Raw genomic sequence first — 21,741 nt, 5'->3', positions numbered from 1 at the left:
CTGAGGAGGCAGATCCTGGATTGAGTCTGGCACCTGAGGAGGCTGATCCTGGATTGGGTCTGGCTCCTGAGGAGGCTGATCCTGGATTGGGTTTGACACCTGAGGAGGCTGATCCTGGATTGAGCCTTGTACTTGAGGAGGCGGATCCTTGATTGGGTCTGGCATCTGAGGAGGCTGATCCTGGATTGGGTCTGGCACCTGAGGAGGCTGATCCTGGATTGGGTCTGGCACCTGAGGAGGCTGATCCTGGATTGGGTCTGGCACCTGAGGAGGCTGATCCTGGATTGGGAATTGTACCTGAGGAGGCCAATCCCTGATTGCACCTGAGGAGGCTGATCCTGGATTGGGCATTGTACCTGAGGAGGCCAATCCCTGATTGCACCTGAGGAGGCTGATCCTGGATTGGGTCTGGCACCTGAGGAGGCTGATCCTGGATTGGGCATGTACCTGAGCAGGCTGATCCTGGTATGGGTCTGGCACCTGAGGAGGCCGATCCTGGATTGGGTCTTGCACCTGAGGAGGCTGATCCTGGACTGGGTCTGGCACCTGAGGAGGCTGATCCTGGTATGGGTCTGGCTCCTGAGGAGGCTGATCCTGGATTGGGTTTGACACCTGAGGAGGCCAATCCCTGATTGGGCCTTGCACCTGAGGAGGCTGATCCTGGACTGGGTCTGGCACCAGCGGCTGGAGCTCCCACAGAACCTGGATGCACTATATGGTTTGTAATTGTGAGGATTAAAGAAGGCTTAGCTGTACATTTCCACAAGGCCCTGTTCACGTTTTGGAATCACAGCAAAACGCGGGAATGCATTGCAATTTTGCAGTGATTATCGTGCAAGAAAATTGTGGCAAAAAAACGCAAGGCCAATCGAGTCTCTGTGCCAGAATTTGGTACACAAGCTTCCTTGGCGTGTTTTGGATCAGAAGGAGGCCGATTGAAATGAATGGCGCCGCTCCAAAAACACACCACAGAATTGAAACAAAAAAAAAAGAAAAAAAAATTGCGACTCTGCGGGGTCGCTCCATGTCGCTCAGGTGTGAACGGGACCTCAAACTGGACTAAAAAGGAAAACGAAGACAATGTGCTGAAATGCTGAGGGACGTTTCCAGGGACAAACCTCCATATCTGATGTCTGTCCTCAGACATAGCGACAGCGGGGGGTTCAGGGGCAGATAGGACGGACTAGAGGGGCGTCCAGGACAAGGTTTTATAGATGTAGGTTTCTCAGGTTTTCTCCAGGCACTTGCTGCTCTATATCCTCTTCTGGTCGGCCTTGTTATACCACAAAAAGCAGAGAAGCTCCCACACCTCAGACGAAACCTGCCGTTTCCTCACACGCTGGTTCTGTATCAGTGAAGCTGAACTGTGAGTGAGATCACGCCCCTGGAACATCTGCTTCCACCAGAGGCTTCTAACACAGGTGCTTTGCCATTCATTGCTTAAAAAAGTATACATCCAATCAAACCTTTTCTTTGGAGTTTTGGATGGCGTTGGGAAGAATTAGAACCCCCTGGTAGGTTTTCATTGCGATGTAGAGAGATTTCTCCTAGTTTTTCTGTCACCAGACAGGAAGTGAGGGAAAATCTGCACTGGGGACACAGACAGAAACATTTATCTTGCAGGAAATGTTGTGAGGTAGCACAGACAGTTCTTAGTGCTCATCCTGTCCATGACGTCCCTAACCCGGGTTCTTAGCCTGACAGTAAAGGGGAACTCCGGAGAGAACCAACTGTTATAATTTTTTAGAGGTGGAAGAGTTAGGACCTCTGCCAGGTTTTTATTGCTTTTCCGAGTGCAGGTAGGTGGAGTGCACATCCCTCCCTCTTGATTACCAGTAAAGAATATCTTTTGATTTGCTATTCGGAGGGGGGCGTACCCCTAGAACCTCCTGTGACCAGAAGGTAAGGTCACCTCCTGGAAAGCCGGAACCAAGGTGGAGTTTTCTTATGTTATTAAGTGTTCTTGCGTAGCAAGACCACTTACTGTTATCTCACATATATTATTATTATTATAGCCAAATTTACCACCCTAACTCCTCCCACAGTTTTTACACTACATAGACAAGTAATATACCGAAACGTGCGGATTGTTCCCGATTGGTGTGCTATTACTTTGTGGAACATTTCACTGAATGGTTCACGAAATATCGTCGTTTTTGCAGTGAAATTGGTCCCATAGGAATGAATGGCGAAATGTTCTAAACTAGAGTGGGAGGTGACAAAAGCTGACAACCCCATGATCATACCACCCTAACTCCTCCCACAGCTTTTAAACTACATAGACAGTAATATACCAAAACGTGCGGATTGTTCCCGATTGGTGTGCTATCACTTTGTGGAACGTTTCGCCAAGTTTTTCACGAAATATCGTAGTTTTTGTGGAAAATTGGTCCCATAGGAATGAATGGCGAAATGTTCAATGTCATTTAATTGGTGTGCTATTACCTTGTGGAACTTTTTGAAAAGCTGAAAAATACCAGTGTGAATCCGGCCTCAATGTCATTTAATTGGTGTGCTATTACTTTGTGGAACGTTTCGCCGAATGGTTCACGAAATATTGTTGTTTTTGCGGCGAAATTGGTCCCATAGGAATGAATGGCGAAATGTTCAAAACTAGAGTGGGAGGTGACAAAAGCTGACATTATGACCCCCCCCCCCCCCATGATCAGCCAAAAGATTATGACCACCCCATCAAAAAAAATAATAATATTTTTTTTTTTTTTAAATCATTTTTGAAAAAAAAAAATAATTTTTTAAAAAATAAAAAAAAACATTTTTGAAAAAAATTAAAAAAAATCATTTTTGAAAAAAAAAAATCATTAAAAAAATAATCATTTTTGAAAAAATAAAATCATTTAAAAAATCATTAAAAAAAACATTTTTGAAAAAAAACAAAAACGAAATCTTTTGAAAAAAAAACATTTTTGAAAAAAAAAAATCATTTTTGAAAAAAATGTTCAGCTCTTTCAGCTAATGATGGGACTTCAACTGTTTTACTACTATTTATACTTTTTAAAATATTAAGCTTTTTAACACTTTTCACAGTTACTCCAGCCACTCCAACCACACAACAGTTACTCAAGCCACTCCACCCAGTTACTCCGCCCACTCCAGTTGTAGAGGCAAGAACACTTTTCACAATTTTCCCTGAAATTGTAGCTTTTCTAGTTGCTCATGAAATCTCGGTTACAACCGTTTTCTTTACCGCTTATTTGTTAGGGAGGTGGGGTGGCTGGCACGGATGTGGATCCCCCCCTCCCCACATTTGCATGGAAGGGCCGCTTTAAGCATTGATGAAAGAGCGTTGTTGCCCCTGAAACGCATTGGCTGTTCTACAGACGTTTGTATTGCCGTTTGTGTCCCCACTGGGACATGAAGGGGGAGAAAACAGGGACACCAACAGTAATAAAAATGATAAATGATAAATATTAGAATGCTGTTCCCGGAGCACCCTTTGCTTTAATGCCAGTCCCACCAGGTCCCACCCTTTTTTTGACTGCCAGCTCCAATCCTTCCTTTGCTTGACTGCCTTCACCACCAAGTTCCATGTTCCTTAGCTTGACTGTCTGTTCCACTAGGTCCTTCCCCTCCTTAGCTTGACTGCCAGTCCCAACAGGTCCCACCCTCCGATAGCTTAACTGCCAGTCCCAACAGGTCCCGCCCTTCCTTAGCTTGACCACCTGGTCCAATCCTTCCTTAGCTCTGCAACCAGTACACCCTTCCTTATCTGGAATGCAAGTCCCCCAGGTCCCATCCTTCCTTTGACAACCAGGCCTACTCTTTCCTTTTCTTGACTGCCATGCCACCAAGTTCTACCCTTCTCTAGCTTGACTGCAAGTCCCCCCAGGTCCCATCCTTCCTTTGACTGCCAGGTCCACCAGGTCCAATCTTTTCTTTGCTTGACTGCCCATGCCACCAAGTTCCACCTTTCCTTAGCTTGACTGCCAGTCCCACCAGGTCATTCCCTTCCTTATCTTGACTGCCAGGTCCAATTCGTCCTTAGATTGACAGCCAGTGCCAAAAGACCCCATTCTTCCTCATTCTTGACCGCCAGTCCCACCATGTCCCATCCTTCCTTAGCTTAACTGCCAGTCCCTGCATGTCCCATCCTTCCATAGCTTAACTGCCAGTCCCTGCATGTCACATCTTTCCTTAGCTTGATTGCCAGTCCCACCTTACTTTAGCTTGACTGGAAGTCCCGCCAGGTAACACCCTTCCTTAGCTTGGCTGGAAGTCCTGCCAGGTAACACCCTTCCTTAGCTTGGCTGGAAGTCCCACCAGGTCACACCCTTCCTTAGCTTGGCTGGAAGTTCCACCAGGTCACACCCTTCCTTAGCTTGGCTGGAAGTCCCACCAGGTCACACCCTTCCTTAGCTTGGCTGGAGGTCCCACCAGGTCACACCCTTCCTTAGCTTGTCTATCAATCCCACCAGGTCCCATCTTTTTCTTAGCTTGACTACAGTGCCACCAGGTCCCACCCTCCCATAGCTTGTCTACCAGTCCCACCAGATTCCTCCCATCATTAGCTTGGACTGCCAGTCCCACCAGGCCCCTGAATTACTTATCTTGACTGCCAGTCTCACAGCTTCCCACCCTCCTATGTTAGGACCCTTGGTGGAATTTTGAAGGAAAGTGTCTCTCAGGCTGTGTTTGTGGCCCCCCTCATCTCTCAGGCCGGGCTCCCAGGCTGCTCTGCAGCACACACACACATTCTGTAGCTTAGTTCAGATTCCTTTTGACTTGGGCGAGACTTCCAGTTCAGAAATTCAGATTTGCTGAGGTCTGCGATATAGAAAATGCCACAACCGACGGATGATTTCAGACTTTGACTCATCTGTATTCCCAGACTTGTTCCAACACAGTTTTATGAAAAAGACCCGGCAATCAGAATCCCCCAGGGGGACTTTTCCACAGATTCATAGACTGAGCCGTTATATAAAAAAAATAAAAATCTAGCAAGGGATGAGGCGTTACTATTGGAGGGTTATACATTGCGGCTTGTAGGGAGATCACATTTTATTATACAGCACTTCATAATGGCGGCCGCTCTGAAATTCCCGAATTCTGACTCAGGGAGTTGTGGTAGCAACATAAGGCCACCAACACCGTAGATGGTTATCTTCTACTTTTCTGGTTTATCATTTCTTTTAAGTCAGAAGCAATATATATAACCCAGGGCTTTATTCCTCAGACAAAAGGTGCAGGAAACCCCCCCCCCTCTTCTGGGTCCCCCCCTTGACTCCACCCTCCTCTGAGCACCGTCCCTTGGTTCTATCCCCAACCCATCCTTCAGTACAGCCCTGTGTATCATTTTGTGGTGCTAAATAGTTTGTATGGAATATGTTATCGTCTAATAGCAAGAAAAGCAGTAAAATAGATCCCCTGGAGCCAGCAACAATAGACACACCTCCCAACATTTTGAGATGGGAATGAGGGACACCTACCTGCAAATGTATGTAGGCATAGGACATGCCCCCTGCCACACCCCCTTAAAAAAAGGAGAAAAAAAAGTTAAATTAAATCCATAAGGGCTTTTTTTTTTACCACTGCTATTCCTTTATATTGGCTTTTGACATTTACAAATGCAGCAATTTAGAATTTGGATGAAAGGTTTAGCTCTGGGAAACACTTTTTGAGAGATAAAACATGCATTTTATATACAACTATATAGATAAGACCAAAATGAGGGACAAATGGGAGGAGGAAAGGAGCGACAGAGGGACATTGTTCCAAATCAGGGACAGTCCCTCGAAATCAGGGACAGTTGGGAGCTATAACAATAAATCCCACCCCAGCAACAATAGACCTCATTGCAGGAAACAATAGACTCCAACCCAGGAACAATAGATTCCCCACAGCAACAATGGACCTCATCCCAGCAACGATAGATTCCCCGCAGCAACGATGGACCTCACCCCAGCAACAATATATTCCCCACAGCAACAATGGACCTCACCCCAGCAACGATAGAATCCCCGCAGCAACAATGGACCTCATCAGAGCAACAATAGATTCCCCCCAGCAACAATGGACCTCATCCCAGCAACAATAGATTCCCCCGCACAACAATGGACCTCATCCCAGCAACAATAGATTCCCCCCAGCAACAATGGACCTCATCCCAGCAACATTAGATTCCCCACAGCCACAATGGACCTCATCCCAGCAACAATAGATTCCCCACAGCAACAATGAACCTCACCCCAGCAACAATAGATTCCCCCACACAACAATGGACCTCATCCCAGCAACATTAGATTCCCCACAGCAACAATGGACCTCATCTCAGCAACAATAGATTCCCCACAGCAACAATGGACCTCATCCCAGCAACAATAGATTCCCCACAGCAACAATGGACCTCATCCCAGCAACATTAGATTCCCCACAGCAACAATGGACCTCATCCCAGCAACAATAGATTCCCCACAGCAACAATGGACCTCATCCCAGCAACAATAGATTCCCCCACACAACAATGGACCTCATCCCAGCAACATTAAATTCCCCACAGCAACAATGGACCTCATCCCAGCAACAATAGATTCCCCCCAGCCACAATGGATCTCATCCCAGCAACAATAGATTCCCCACAGCAACAATAGACTCCCTCCCCAGCAACAATAGACCTCATCCCAGCAACAATAGATTTCCTGCAGCAACAATGCACCTCATCCCAGCAACAATAGATTCCACACAGCAACAATAGACCTCATCCTAGCAACAATAGACTCCCCCAGCAACAATAGACCTCAACCCAACAAAAGATTCCCCGCAGCAACAATGGACCTCACCCCAGCAACAATAGTTCCCCCACACAACAATGAACCTCACCCCAGCAACAATAGTTCCCCTGTACAACAATAGACCTCACCCCAGCAACAATACTTCCCCCACACAACAATGGACCTCACTCCAGCAACAATAGATTCCCTGCAGCAAAAATGGATCTCATCCCAGCAACAATAGATTCCCCGCAGTAACAATAGAGCCCCTCCCTAGCAACAATAGACTCCCCCAGCAACAGTGGACCTCATCCCAACAATAGATTCCCCGCAACAACAATAGACCCCAACCCAGCAACAATGGACCTCACCACAGCAACAATAGTTCCCACCACAGCAACAATAGTTCCCCCCACACAACAATAGACCACGCACACAACGCAGAAGTCTCATTTCTGTCTGCTGCCTCCTTCCTCTGCTATCTGCATGAGTCACTTCTGACAAGTTTTCCTGACATCAAGAGACAAAAAGGTGAGAGGGTAGGAAGCTCCAGCACACAGCCTGTGATTGACAGCCTCAGCTTTGTTCCTTTGTGCTGTGTGAAGGGGGGGGATGTGTCCCTTCCCTCCAATCAGGGCTCTCCTCACTGATGTGACTTCAGCTCCCCGCCCCCTGCTTATCATTGCTGAGAGATCCCGATTAGAGATGGCTGCGGATAAACAGGTACAACTTATGTAGAAGGAGGCCGGTCACCTCACTGGGGATATGGAGGGTTTACAACCACTTTACATTTTATAACTCTGTATAATTAAATTTCACAAGTGACTTTTATTCTATTAAATTAGAATGCTTATCACCGATAATCTGAAAACAAGTAACAAATCAATACAAGCAATCAATCCATTTTATTTTGCCAGATTTTCTTCAAGAATGTTTCCAACGGTGAAAGAGTCTCAATTTGCAGGATTAACAGGTAACTACATACTTGGAGAAACTTTAGTCCAATGCATGGGCGTCCGCAGAACTTTTTTCAGGGGGGGGGGGGGGGGGAATCATTTTAAGGTCACCCATGCTCCGCCCCTTTTGGACTGTCATTATCACGGTCAGTGACTACAGACCTAGTACAGATACACCCAGATACATTACACCTCCATACAACAGATTACACCCAGATACATTACACCCCCATACACAGAGATACATTACACCCCCATACACACAGATACACACAGATACATTACACCTCCATACAACAGATTACACCCAGATACAATACACCCCCATACACAGAGATACATTACACCCCCATACACACAGATACACACAGATACATTACACCTCCTAAACAACAGATTACACCCAGATATATTACACCCCCATACACAGAGATACATTACACCCCCATACACACAGATACACCCAGATACATTACACCTCCCAAACAACAGATTACACCCAGATATATTACACCCTCATACACACCGATACATTACACCCCCATACACACAGATACATTACACCCCGATACACCAAAATTTTTTTTTAAAATGACGTTGGGGGTCCCCCTAAATTCCATACCAGGCCCTTCAGGTCTGGTATGATATTAAGGGGAACCCCGGCCAAAATTTTTTTAAAAAATGGCGTGGGGTCCCCCTCAAAATCTATACCAGACCCTTCAGGTCTGGTATGGATTTTAAGGGGAACCCCGCGCCAAAATTTAAAAAAAAATGGCGTGGGGTCCCCCCAAAAATCCATACCAGACCCTTTAACATTTTTGACAGTTTTTCTGTGAAATGGTAGGGGTACTTTTGTACCCCCTTACCATTTCACACAGGGGGGAGGGCCGGGATCTGGGGTTCCCTTGTTTAAGGGGGCTTCCAGATTCCGATAAGCCATATATGTCATATATTACACCCCCATACACCCAGATTACACCCAGATACATTACACCTCCATACAACAGATTACACCCAGATACATTACACCCCCATACACACAGATACACCCAGGTACATTACACCTCCCAAACAACAGATTACACCCAGATATATTACACCCCCATACACAGAGATACATTACACCCCCATACACACAGATACACCCAGATACATTACACCTCCCAAACAACAGATTACACCCAGATATATTACACCCTCATACACACGGATACATTACACCCCCATACACACAGATACATTACACCCCGATACACCAAAATTTTTTTTTAAAATGACGTTGGGGGTCCCCCTAAATTCCATACCAGGCCCTTCAGGTCTGGTATGATATTAAGGGGAACCCCGGCCAAAATTTTTTTAAAAAATGGCGTGGGGTCCCCCTCAAAATCTATACCAGACCCTTCAGGTCTGGTATGGATTTTAAGGGGAACCCCGCGCCAAAATTTAAAAAAAAATGGCGTGGGGTCCCCCCAAAAATCCATACCAGACCCTTTAACATTTTTGACAGTTTTTCTGTGAAATGGTAGGGGTACTTTTGTACCCCCTTACCATTTCACACAGGGGGGAGGGCCGGGATCTGGGGTTCCCTTGTTTAAGGGGGCTTCCAGATTCCGATAAGCCATATATGTCATATATTACACCCCCATACACCCAGATTACACCCAGATACATTACACCTCCATACAACAGATTACACCCAGATACATTACACCCCCATACACACAGATACACCCAGGTACATTACACCTCCCAAACAACAGATTACACACAGATATATTACACCCTCATAGACACCAATACATTACACCCCCATACACAGAGATACATTACACCCCGATACACCCAGATACATTACACCCCCATACACAGAGATACATTACACCCTAATACACCCAGATACATTACACCTCCTCTACACACAGATTACACACAGATACATTACACCCCGATACACCCAGATTAGGGATGAGCTCTGAGTTCGAGTTGAACTCATGTTTGACTCGAACATCGGCTGTTTGCCAGTTCTCCGAACAGCGAACAATTTGGGGTGTTCGCGGCAAATTCGAAAGCCGCGGAACACCCTTTAAAAGTCTATGGGAGAAATGAAAAGTGCTAATTTTAAAAGCTTATATGCAAGTTATTGTCATAAAAAGTGTTTGGGAACCTGGGTCCTGCCCCAGGGGACATGGATCAATGCAAAAATTTTTTTTAAAAACGGCTGTTTTTTCGGGAGCAGTGATTTTAACAATGCTTAAAGTGAAACAATAAAAGTGTAATATTCCTTTAAATTTCATACCTGGGGGGTGTCTATAGTACGCCTGTAAAGGGGCGCATGTTTCCCATGTTTAGAACAGTCTGACAGCAAAATGACATTTCAAAGGAAAAAAAGTCATTTAAAACTACTCGCGGCTATTGTATTGCCGGTCCGACAATACACATAAAAGTTCATTGATAAAAACGGCATGGGAATTCCCCACAGGGGAACTCCGAACCAAAATTTTAGAAAAAAAATGACGTTGGGGGTCCCCCTAAATTCCATACCAGGCCCTTCAGGTCTGGTATGATATTAAGGGGAACCCCAGCCAAAATTAAAAAAAAAAATGGCATGGGGTCCCCCTCAAAATCTATACCAGACCCTTCAGGTCTGATATGGATTTTATGGGGAACCCCGCGCCAAAATTTTTTAAAAAATGGCGTGGGGTCCCCCCAAAAATCCATACCAGACCCTTATTCGAGCACGCACCCTGGCAGGCTGCAGGAAAAGAGGGGGGGACGAGAGAGCACCCCCCCCCTCCTGAACCGTACCAGGCCACATGCCCTCAACATTGGGAGGGTGCTTTGGGGTAGCCCCCCAAAACACCTTGTCCCCATGTTGATGAGGACAAGGGCCTCATCCCCACAACCCTTGCCCGGTGGTTGTGGGGGTCTGCGGGCAGGGGGCTTATCGAAATCTGGAAGCCCCCTTTAACAAGGGGACCCCCAGATCCCGGCCCTCCCCCCTGTGTGAAATGGTAAGGGGGTACAAAAGTACCCCTACCATTTCACTAAAAAACTGTCAAAAATGTTAAAAACGACAAGAGACAGGATGACGTAACGGATGACCCCGCCCCCCTCTGACGTCACGGGGAATGCCACAGGGAAGTCCCCATCAAGTCCCCGTGCGTCAGAGGGGGGCGGGGTCACCGGGTGTTATTTAATTATTATTAAGAACCGTCAGAAGAGGAGAAGTGTCACACAGCGGGAGCCTCCCATCATGGTGGATGCGGAGCGGCCCGAGAAGAAGAAGAAAAGAAGATGCCGTAGAGGAAGATGTCGGACGAGAACACCGGAGGAAGAAGCAGAAGAACCAGAAGAAGATGGAGGAAGAAACCGAAGCAAGATAGAAGATAGAAGATAGAAGAAAGAAGATAGAAGATAGAAGAAAGAAGATAGAAGAAAGAAGATAGAAGAAAGAAGATAGAAGATAGAAGAAAGAAGATAGAAGATAGAAGAAAGAAGATAGAAAATAGAAGATAGAAGAAAGAAGATAGAAGATAGAAGAAAGAAGATAGAAGAAAGAAGAAAGAAGATAGAAGATAGAAGAAAGAAGATATAAGAAAGAAGATAGAAGATAGAAGATAGAAGATATAAGAAAGAAGATAGAAGAAAGAAGATAGAAGATAGAAGAAAGAAGAAAGAAGATAGAAGAAAGAAGATAGAAGAAAGAAGATAGAAGATAGAAGATAGTAGATAGAAGAAAGAAGATAGAAGATAGAAGATAGAAGATAGAAGAAAGAAGAAAAAAGATAGAAAATAGAAGATAGAAGAAAGAAGATAGAAGATAGAAGAAAGAAGATAGAAGATAGAAGATAGAAGAAAGAAGATAGAAGAAAGAAGATAGAAGATAGACGATAGAAGAAAGAAGATAGAAGAAAGAAGAAAGAAGATAGAAAATAGAAGATAGAAGAAAGAAGATAGAAGAAAGAAGATAGAAGATAGAAGATAGAAGAAAGAAGATAGAAGATAGAAGAAAGAAGAAAGAAGATAGAAAATAGAAGATAGAAGATAGAAGAAAGAAGATAGAAGATAGAAGATAGAAGAAAGAAGATAGAAGAAAGAAGATAGACGATAGAAGAAAGAAGATAGAGGATAGAAGAAAGAAGAAAGAAGATAGAAAATAGAAGATAGAAGAAAGAAGATAGAAGATAGAAGATAGAAGAAAGAAGATAGAAGAAAGAAGATAGAAGATAGAAGATAGAAGAAAGAAGATAGAAGATAGAAGATAGAAGATAGAAGAAAGAAGATAGAAGAAAGAAGATAGAAGATAGAAGAAAGAAGAAAGAAGATAGAAGATAGAAGATAGAAGAAAGAAGATAGAAGATAGAAGATAGAAGATAGAAGAAAGAAGATAGAAGATAGAAGATAGAAGAAAGAGGATAGAAGATAGAAGATAGAAGATAGAAGAAAGAAGATAGAAGAAAGAAGAAAGAAGAAAGAAGATAGAAGAAAGAAGATAGAAGATAGAAGAAAGAAGATAGAAAATAGAAGATAGAAGAAAGAAGATAGAAGAAAGAAGATAGAAGATAGAAGATAGAAAATAGAAGATAGAAGAAAGAAGAAAGAAGAAAGAAGAAAGAAGATAGAAGAAAGAAGATAGAAAATTGAAGATAGAAGAAAGAAGAAAGAAGATAGAAGAAAGAAGATAGAAGATAGAAGAAAGAAGATAGAAAATAGAGGATAGAAGAAAGAAGATAGAAGAAAGAAGATAGAAGATAGAAGATAGAAAATAGAAGATAGAAGAAAGAAGATAGAAGATAGAAGATAGAAGATAGAAGATAGAAAATAGAAGATAGAAGAAAGAAGATAGAAGAAAGAAGAAAGAAGATAGAAGATAGAAGATAGAAGAAAGAAGATAGAAGAAAGAAGATAGAAGATAGAAGATAGAAGAAAGAAGATAGAAGATAGAAGATAGAAGATAGAAAATAGAAGATAGAAGATAGAAGATAGAAGATAGAAGAAAGAAGATAGAAGATAGAAGATAGAAGATAGAAGATAAAAGATAGAAGAAAGAAGATAGAAGATAAAAGATAGAAGAAAGAAGATAGAAGATAGAAGATAGAAGATAGAAGATAAAAGATAGAAGAAAGAAGATAGAAGAAAGAAGATAGAAGATAAAAGATAGAAGAAAGAAGATAGAAGATAGAAGATAGAAGATAGAAGATAAAAGATAGAAGAAAGAAGATAGAAGATAGAAGATAGAAGATAGAAGATAGAAGAAAGAAGATAGAAGATAAAAGATAGAAGAAAGAAGATAGAAGATAGAAGATAGAAGATAGAAGATAAAAGATAGAAGAAAGAAGATAGAAGATAGAAGATAGAAGATAGAAGATAAAAGATAGAAGAAAGAAGATAGAAGATAGAAGAAAGAAGATAGAAGATAGAAGATAGAAGAAAGAAGAAAGAAGATAAAAGATAGAAGAAAGAAGATAGAAGATAGAAGATAGAAGATAGAAGAAAGAAGATAGAAGATAGAAGATAGAAGAAAGAAGAAAGAAGATAGAAGATAGAAGATAGAAGATAGAAGATAGAAGAAAGAAGATAGAAGATAGAAGAAAGAAGATAGAAGATAGAAGAAAGAAGACAGAAGATAGAAGATAGAAGAACCTTTTAAATAAAGGAATTGTCAAAAACTGTCTCTTGTCATTTTTGACAGTTTTTTTGTGAAATGGTAGGGGTACTTTTGTACCCCCTTACCATTTCACACAGGGGGGAGGGCCGGGATCTGGGGGTCCTCTTGTTAAAGGGGGCTTCCAGATTCAGATAAGCCCCCCGCCAAGGACCCCCACAATCTCCGGTGAGGGCACACAACACCAAAATCGCAGAACTCCAGATCCGTTCCGGATGTGTTTCTGCATGCGCGTTTTTCACACGTTTATGATGCATTTCTGGTTGCATTCCAGATCCCCTTTTCTTATTTTTTCTTGTTTTGGTTTTTTCTTTTCACTGTATTGGGCTCCGATGCATTTTTGATGCGTTTATGATGCATTTCTAGTTGCATTCCTGATGCCTTTCTCTTATTTTTTCCTGTTTTTTCTTCACTGTACTGGGCTCCGATGCATTTTTGATGCGTTTATGACTTGTTTTCGGTGCATTTTTTATGCATTTCTGATGCCTTTTTCTTATTTTTTCCTGTTTTTTCTTTTTTTTTTTTCCACTGTACTGGGGTCCGATGCATTTCTGATACATTTATGACACATTTCCGGTGCATTTTTTATGCATTTGTGGTTGCATTCCTGATCCCTTTTTCTTATTTTTTTGTGTTTTTTTCCCCACTGTACTGGGCTCCGATGCATTTTTGATGCGTTTATGACTTGTTTCCAGTGCATTTTTTTATGCATTTCTGATGCCTTTTTCTTATTTTTTCCAGTTTCTTCTTTTTCTTTCACTGTACTGGGGTCTGATGCATTTTTGATGCGTTTATGACGCGTTTCCGATGCGTTTTTTATGCTTTTTCTTTCTTTCGCACAATTTCAAAGTCGGATTCGGTGTGAACGGGGCGTTAGTGTGAATCCTGTCTCACGTTTTCCTATCTTCTCACGGTGAGGGGTTTGGTTCACACCACAAAATTGCAGAACTCCATATCCGTTCCGGATGTGTTTCTGCATGTGCGTTTTTCACACGTTTATGATGCATTTCTGGTTGCATTCCAGATCCCCTTTTCTTATTTTTTCTTGTTTTAGTTTTTACTTTTCACTGTATTGGGCTCCGATGCATTTTTGATGCGTTTATGATGCATTTCTGGTTGCATTCCTGATGCCTTTCTCTTATTTTTTCCTGTTTTTTCTTCACTGTACTGGGCTCCGATGCATTTTTGATGCGTTTATGACTTGTTTCTGGTGCATTTTTTATGCATTTCTGATGCCTTTTTCTTATTTTTTCCTGTTTTTTCTTTTTTTTTCTTTTCTTCCACTGTACTGGGGTCTGGTGCATTTTTGATGCGTTTATGACACATTTCTGGTTGCATTCCTCGTGCCTTTTTCTTATTTTTTCCTGTTTTTTTTTTTTTTTTCTTTTTTCCACTGTACTTGGGTCTGGTGCATTTTTGATGCGTTTATGACTTGTTTCCAGTGCATTTTTTATGCATTTCTGGTTGCATTCCAGATCCCTTTTCTTATTTTTTCCAGTTTTTTATGTTTTTTTTTCACTGTATTGGGCTCTGATGCATTTTTGATGCCTTTATGACACATTTCTGGTTGCATTCCTCATGCCTTTTTCTTATTTTTTCCTGCTTTTTTTTTTTTTTCCACTGTACTGGGCTCCGATGCATTTTTGATGCGTTTTTTGACTTGTTTCCAGTGCATTTTTTATGCATTCCAGATCCCTTTTTCTTATTTTTTCCTGTTTTTTTTTTTTCTCACTGTATTGGGCTTCTGGTTGCATTCCTCGTGCCCTTTTCCTTATCTTTTCCTGTTTTTTTTTTTTTCTTTTTTCCACTGTACTGGGGTCTGGTGCATTTTTGATGCGTTTATGACTTGTTTCTGGTGCATTTTTTATGCATTTATGGTTGCATTCCTGATCCCTTTTTCTTATTTTTTCCTGTTTTTTTTTTCACTGTACTGGGGTCTGATGCATTTTTGATGCGTTTATGATGCGTTTCCGGTGCGTTTTTTATGCATTTCTGGTTGCATTCCTGATCCCTTTGTCTTATTTTTTCCTGTTTTGTTTTTTTTTTCCCACTCTATTGGGGTCCGATGCATTTTTGATGCGTTTATGACTTGCTTGTGGTGCATTTTTTATGCATTTCTGAAGCCTTTTTCTTATTTTTTCCTGTTTTTTCTTTTTTTTTTTCACTGTACTGGGGTCTGATGCATTTTTGATGTGTTCATGACGCGTCCAGTGCATTCCGGTGTGTTTTTTCAATGCGTTTTACTGCGTTCCAGTGCAGGATAAAAATGCAGCACGTTTTTTTTTTTTCTGGAACTGGAAGGCCCCGGGACTGACCGCAGTGGCGTAAACGATGACATTGGAAGCCATATAATCTCATTTCAATGTGTTTTTGATGCTGGAAAAAAAAAAAAAAAAAAAGAAAAAAACGCTCCGGAAATCTGAAAGCTGCAACAAATCCTAAAATTTGGCTGAAGTTGACACGTGACTGTTTTGAACCAATCAGAATCACTCTGATCTGTCCAAGCAGAAGACAGCAGCTTCACTGCCCCACCAACAGCACGGGCAGGAAAAGCTGCAGTGCAGTGAGAATGGTGGGCGGGGGAGGGGTGTTCAAAGTCAGTTCACTTTCTCATACACTTTAACCTGCAATTTACACTTAGAAAACGCTGCGAGGCTCAAGAATTTTAAAAAAAAGAAGTAATTTAGTCTTTTTTTCTGTATTTTTGTATTTAAAGGGTTGATAAAAAGCCTCCTGCAGCAGCGGAACCCGACGGACGTCAGCAACCTCATCACCCAGATCTACCGGGAAATGGAGACTCTGGAGGAGGAGGACGGGGGGCGGGGTCCTCTACACCCCCAGGTTTGTACAACGAGACTCCTCCATCCAAAAAAAATAAATTCAGACAAATTTAATTTCTGTATTAGAGAAACTAGAATGAGAAAACGTTTGTTTTTTTTTTTGTTTTTTTTTTAATTTTGGCGGGAGAGATTTTCCCCTCACCATCTGACACCCATAGAAGTGGGTTCCACATAGCACCACTGGTAGTGCCGCTCCAAGCTGGAGAAGAACGTGTTGTCCCGCCGGTGGGGTCAGGAACAGGGGCGCCGGCGTATCTCAGTCCAGTAGTGTGCAATAGGCGTGCGCACCGGGGTGTGCCAGGTGTGCCTGGGCACACACTAACCACTCTGTGCGGTGCTGATTCCCCGACTGCCCTGGGCTTCCCCACGTGTTGCACCCCCTCCCCCCCCACCACCACCACCGCAGTGCTGCTGCCTTCCCTCCTCCACCCCCCGGGATGTTTCAGGATGGAGAGTGGGGGGGAAGGAGTTAATCAATACAGTAAAACCTCGGTTTGAGAGTGTGACGGGAAACATAGGTTCCCCAACCTTTCCAAAGGATTCTTGGTTCCACGGGCCCTCCCGTCACAGAGAGCGTTTTGCAAGATGAGCAAAATTTTTTAATACATTTTGTCTTGATATACAAGTCACAGCTGAGTATAAAAGAGAAGAGAGGAGCTTTTTTTTTTTTTTTTTTTTTTTTATTCTCGTCTCTCTTTTCATGTGACAACACTGAAGAAATGACACTTGTCTACAATGTAAAGTAGTGAGTGTACAGCTTGTATAACAGTGTAAATTTACTGTCCCCTCAAAATAACTCAACACACAGCCATTAATGTCTAAACCGCTGGCAACAAAAGTCAGTACACCCCTAAGTGAAAATCTCCAAATTGGGCCCAAAGTGTCAATATTTTGTGTGGCCGCCATTATTTTCCAGCACTGCCTTAACCCTCTTGGGCATGGAGGTCACCAGAGCTTCACAGGTTGTCACTGGAGTCCTCTTCCCCTCCTCCATGATGACATCACAGAGCTGGTGGATGTTAGAGACCTTGCGCTCCTCCACCTTCCGTTTGAGGATGTCCCACAGATGATCAATAGGGTTTAGGTCTGGAGACATGCTTGGCCAGTCCATCACCTTTACCCTCAGCTTCTTTAGCAAGGCAGTGGTGGTCTTGGAGGTGTGTTTGGGGTGGTTATCATGTTGGAATACTGCCCTGCGGTCCAGTCTCTGAAGGGAAGGGATCATGTTCTGCTTCAGTATATCACAGTACATGTTGGCATTCATGGTTCCCTCAATGATCTGTAGCCCCCCAGTGCCGGCAGCACTCATGCAGCCCCAGACCATGACACTCCCACCACCATGCTTGACTGTAGACAAGACACACTTGTCTTTGTCCTCCTCACCTGGTTGCCCCCACACACGCTTGTCACCATCTGAACCAAATACGTTTATCTTGGTCTCATCAGACCACAGGACATGGTTCCAGTAATCCGTGTCCTTAGTCTGCTTGTCTTCAGAAAACTGTTTGTGGTCTTTCTTGTGCATCATCTTTAGAAGAGGCTTCCTTCTGGGATGAATGCCATGCAGACCAATTTGATGCAGTGTGCGGCGTATGGTCTGAGCACTGACAGGCTGACCCCCCACCCCTACAACCTCAGCAGCAATGCTGGCAGCACTCATACGTCTATTTCCCAAAGACAACCTCTGGATATGATGCTGAGCACGTGACCTCAACTTCTTTGGTGGACCATGGTGAGGCCTGTTCTGAGTGGAACCTGTCCTGTTATACCGCTGTATGGTCTTGGCCACCGTGCTGCAGCTCAGTTTCAGGGTCTTGGCAATCTTCTTATAGCCTTGGCCATCTTTATGTAGAGCAACAATTCTTCTTTTCAGATCCTCAGAGAGTTCTTTGCCATGAGGTGCCATGTTGAACTTCCAGTGACCAGTATGAGAGAGTGAGAGCGATAACACCAAATTTAAACACACCTGCTCCCCATTCACACCTGAGACCTTGTAACACTAACGAGTCACATGACACCGGGGAGGGAAAATGGCTAATTGAGCCCAATTTGGAGATTTTCACTTAGGGGTGTACTGACTTTTGTTGCCAGCGGTTTAGACATTAATGGCTGTGTGTTGAGTTATTTTGAGGGGACAGTAAATTTACACTGTTATACAAGCTGTACACTCACTACTTTACATTGTAGACAAGTGTCATTTCTTCAGTGTTGTCACATGAAAAGATAGAAGAAAAGATTTACACAAATGTCACTGAGGGGTGTACTTACTTTTGTCACATACTGTATATCAAAAAGCAAAGTGGAAAAGACAGAAAATCAGTAATGTCTTTTCTATAATCAGGACATGTCCAGACTCACTGACTCATACCGGAATATGTCGAGTGAAATTTATGAGCATCTTTATAAACACAGCAGTTGGCTGTCAGTCTATATATAAACCCGACCAGTAAAATCTCATAGAAGCTTTAACACGTTCGTATCATTTCAAAAAAATCATTTTTATTTTTGTCAAAGGATTTCTCAGCTCGCAGCGCACACCTTCATTCTATAACATCATCATTGTAATAACAATACAAACAATACTCATCTCTGACCATCCAATATAATAGTACTGGAAATATTTCCTGTCATGATGTGAGCGCTGCCTGTCTGCTGACCGCCTCTTTCCACAACTTCCTGCATTCCCAGCATGCTTTGCAGCTTCTCCTCCATTTCTTTTTTTTTTTTTTTTTTTTTATTCAAATACATTTTTGTTAAAGGTTTTGTAGGTTTACACGAAACATAAAAGAAGTAAAAAAAAATAAATAAATGCACCAAAAAGAAAAAAAAAAAACAGTAGCCATACATTCCTTCAGCATAATAGCTGGGAGCAGCATTCACATTTACAGCAGTGATATGCCTTAGAATACAACAGAGTCAAACAAGCATGCAGAATGCCTATTTCAAGCTGATTGTTTTATAACTGTACAAAAGCCTCCCCTCCATACCTGAAGACTACGTATCCCATGGTCCCTTGCTGATTCCTGTGCTCATTCCCCCTTGCTGAAACTCCTCCTCCCAGAGAGCACAGTGATAGAGTTCCAGGAAGTCAAGGTGTGGGGACCTTCACAAGGTAAAGTTTACGAACTTCCAAGATGATTTCAGAGTGATAGGAGGAGGCTGGAAATAAAAGGAGGACAATGTGAAGATCTGATTGTGCATCTTCACCATAGATACGAATAAAATCTGCCCATTAATCCCATAGCTATGTTTACAAGGTGATAGTTGGGTTTACAAAGGCATTTGGTGCACACAAAGTGAATTTCTATCCTTTGTGGGTAATGAAGATTATATTCCAATGAAAGTGCCCGGAGTTCAGTTTCGGGGACCAACCTGTGACCCCGTAATCCCACACCCCATTGGTCAAAGTTCCTTTCCTTTTTTATTTCAATGTCCCGAAGGCTGCAAAGCATCAGCACATGGATAGGGCTGTGTGTAGGACCTGGTTGTCTGCCTATCTTTTCATACATCTGCCTCTACGGTAGGACTATGAATGATAACAGTGAGGGCATAATGGTCCCTCCTCCCAAATTATCATTGTGTTCCCTGTGCAGATGGAAGAATATGCCGTTGACCTCTGGAACTGGGGAGTCACAAAGAGGGGAGAAGAAGCCATTACCGAGATGGAGAGATCTATGGGTAAATATGAAGTCTTCCACTCATTTGTTGGTTTGGCGCTCTTCCACCTTTTGCTTTCTGGACTCTGATTCTGGGTGCCCCAGTTTTGGGGGTGACCCTGTCTGACAATAACAGCCTCACCAGGGCTGTCGAGTCTTAGAAACCGATTTGACATCCTGCAATATGGCACCACTAGGGATTGGTATTCCAAGTACCTCTAGGATACCTCTTCTGGACTTTGCACACCATTGTCACTGAGACAACTTTTCCCACTCCTGATGGGAAATCCAAAATGTTACAGTTGTCACCAGAACAGGAATAGAGGGCAAATCTTCCAATGGGGACACCTGTTCTGTAGGAACTGTATAGAAGGGGAATAACCTGTTACAGGTAAAGGGAAGTCTCCCCAGCAGAACACATATCGAAAAGTGAAGACGCGGGAGTTTTAACCCTTCTCCATTCCATCCAAAACCTAAAAAAAAGGGTTGTGGCTGTACTTACACTTTCATATACCTCTCCTGTCTCTGGAATGTAACGGTTTTTGTGTTCAGTTTATATGTTGTGAAGCGCTGTGTAAACTTTTGGCGCTATATATATCCTGTATAATAATACTAAAATATATACTTGTGTGATTTTTTAATAGCCATCTAATATGTTCCTTTGTATTGTAGTGCGTCATGTGGCCTGTAACCTTGCTTGCTGGTGTGAGGGATCTAACCAATTAGAGACGTTAGAAAGGAATGTTTTGGTAAGAGTATACCTCTAGAGCACATATTTTAAGAGAAGAAAAATATAAATCAGGGGTCAGCAAACTTTTCTACATTAGGGGTTGATTTGCTAAAGGAAAATAGACTGTGCACTTTGCCAAGTGCTGTTGCCCCAAAGCTTAGTAAATGAGGAAAAGCTCTGTTGAATTCCATCATCCAATCATATGCAAGCAAAAAGACTGTTTATTAAATTTTCCTTGCACGTGATTGGGTACTATTTGCAAAGTAAAGCTTTACTAAGCTCTGGAGCAACTGAAGTGCACAGTCTATTTGCCTTTAGTAAATCAACCCCTAACTGTCAGTTTATAGGTATTAGACAACAGTTGTAGCAGGGCACAATAGCACGCCCTAGACCTCACCTCAGAACCAATTCCTGCACCATCAAACCTCAAATCAGACCTAATTGACTTCTTCAGTTCCATCAAAGTGCCTTTCTCAGATCTCTTCAAGTGTCTTTCTCAGTTCCATCAAAGTGTTTTTCTCAGTTCTGTCCAAGTGTCTTCCCCAATTCCCTCCAAGTGTCTTCCCCAATTCCTTCCAAGTGTCTTCCCCAATTCCTTCCAAGTGTCTTCCCCAATTCCTTTTAAGTGTCTTTCCCAATTTCCTCCAAGTGTCTTCCCCAATTCCCTCCAAGTGTCTTCCCCAATTCCTTCCAACTGTCTTTCCCAATTTCCTCCAAGTGTCTTCCCCAATTCCTTCCAAGTGTCTTCCCCAACTTCCTCCAAGTGTCTTCCCAAACTTCCTCCAAGTGTCTTCCGCAATTCCCTCCAAGTGTCTTCCCCAACTTCCTCCAAGTGTCTTCCGCAATTCCCTCCAAGTGCCTTCCTCAGTTCAGTCCAAGTGTCTTCTCCAATTCCCTCCAAGTGCCTTCCTCAGTTCTGTCCAAGTGTCTTCTCCAATTCCCTCCAAGTGTCTTCCCCAATTCCCTCCAAGTGCCTTCCTCAGTTCTGTCCAAGTGTCTTCCCCAATTCCCTCCAAGTGTCTTCCCCAATTCCCTCCAAGTGTCTTCCCCAATTCCTTCCAAGTGTCTTTCCCAATTTCCTCCAAGTGTCTTCCCCAATTCCCTCCAAGTGTCTTCCCCAATTCCCTCCAAGTGTCTTCCCCAATTCCCTCCAAGTGTCTTCCCCAATT

The 21,741-nt window shown here is 43.0% G+C and overlaps 1 protein-coding gene across 1 annotated transcript in view; it reads left to right on the top strand.

The window, feature by feature from the left end:
- Window positions 1–467: 467 nt before the first annotated feature.
- The window catches only part of TEX11 (testis expressed 11), a 96,569-nt gene continuing 75,295 nt past the window's right edge, over window positions 468–21,741 (top strand). Inside the window, exons 1-2 of the mRNA XM_073600993.1 lie at window positions 468–564; window positions 16,063–16,187. Coding sequence (XP_073457094.1) covers window positions 468–564; window positions 16,063–16,187 — 222 coding nt within the window. The remainder of the gene's footprint in view (window positions 565–16,062; window positions 16,188–21,741) is intronic.

This window comes from Aquarana catesbeiana, linkage group LG09 (genome assembly GCF_042186555.1).
Source record: "Aquarana catesbeiana isolate 2022-GZ linkage group LG09, ASM4218655v1, whole genome shotgun sequence".
NCBI classification, from domain to species: Eukaryota; Metazoa; Chordata; class Amphibia; order Anura; family Ranidae; genus Aquarana; species Aquarana catesbeiana.
Note: the sequence above shows the minus strand (reverse complement) of the source record. Positions and strands in the feature narration are given on the sequence as shown.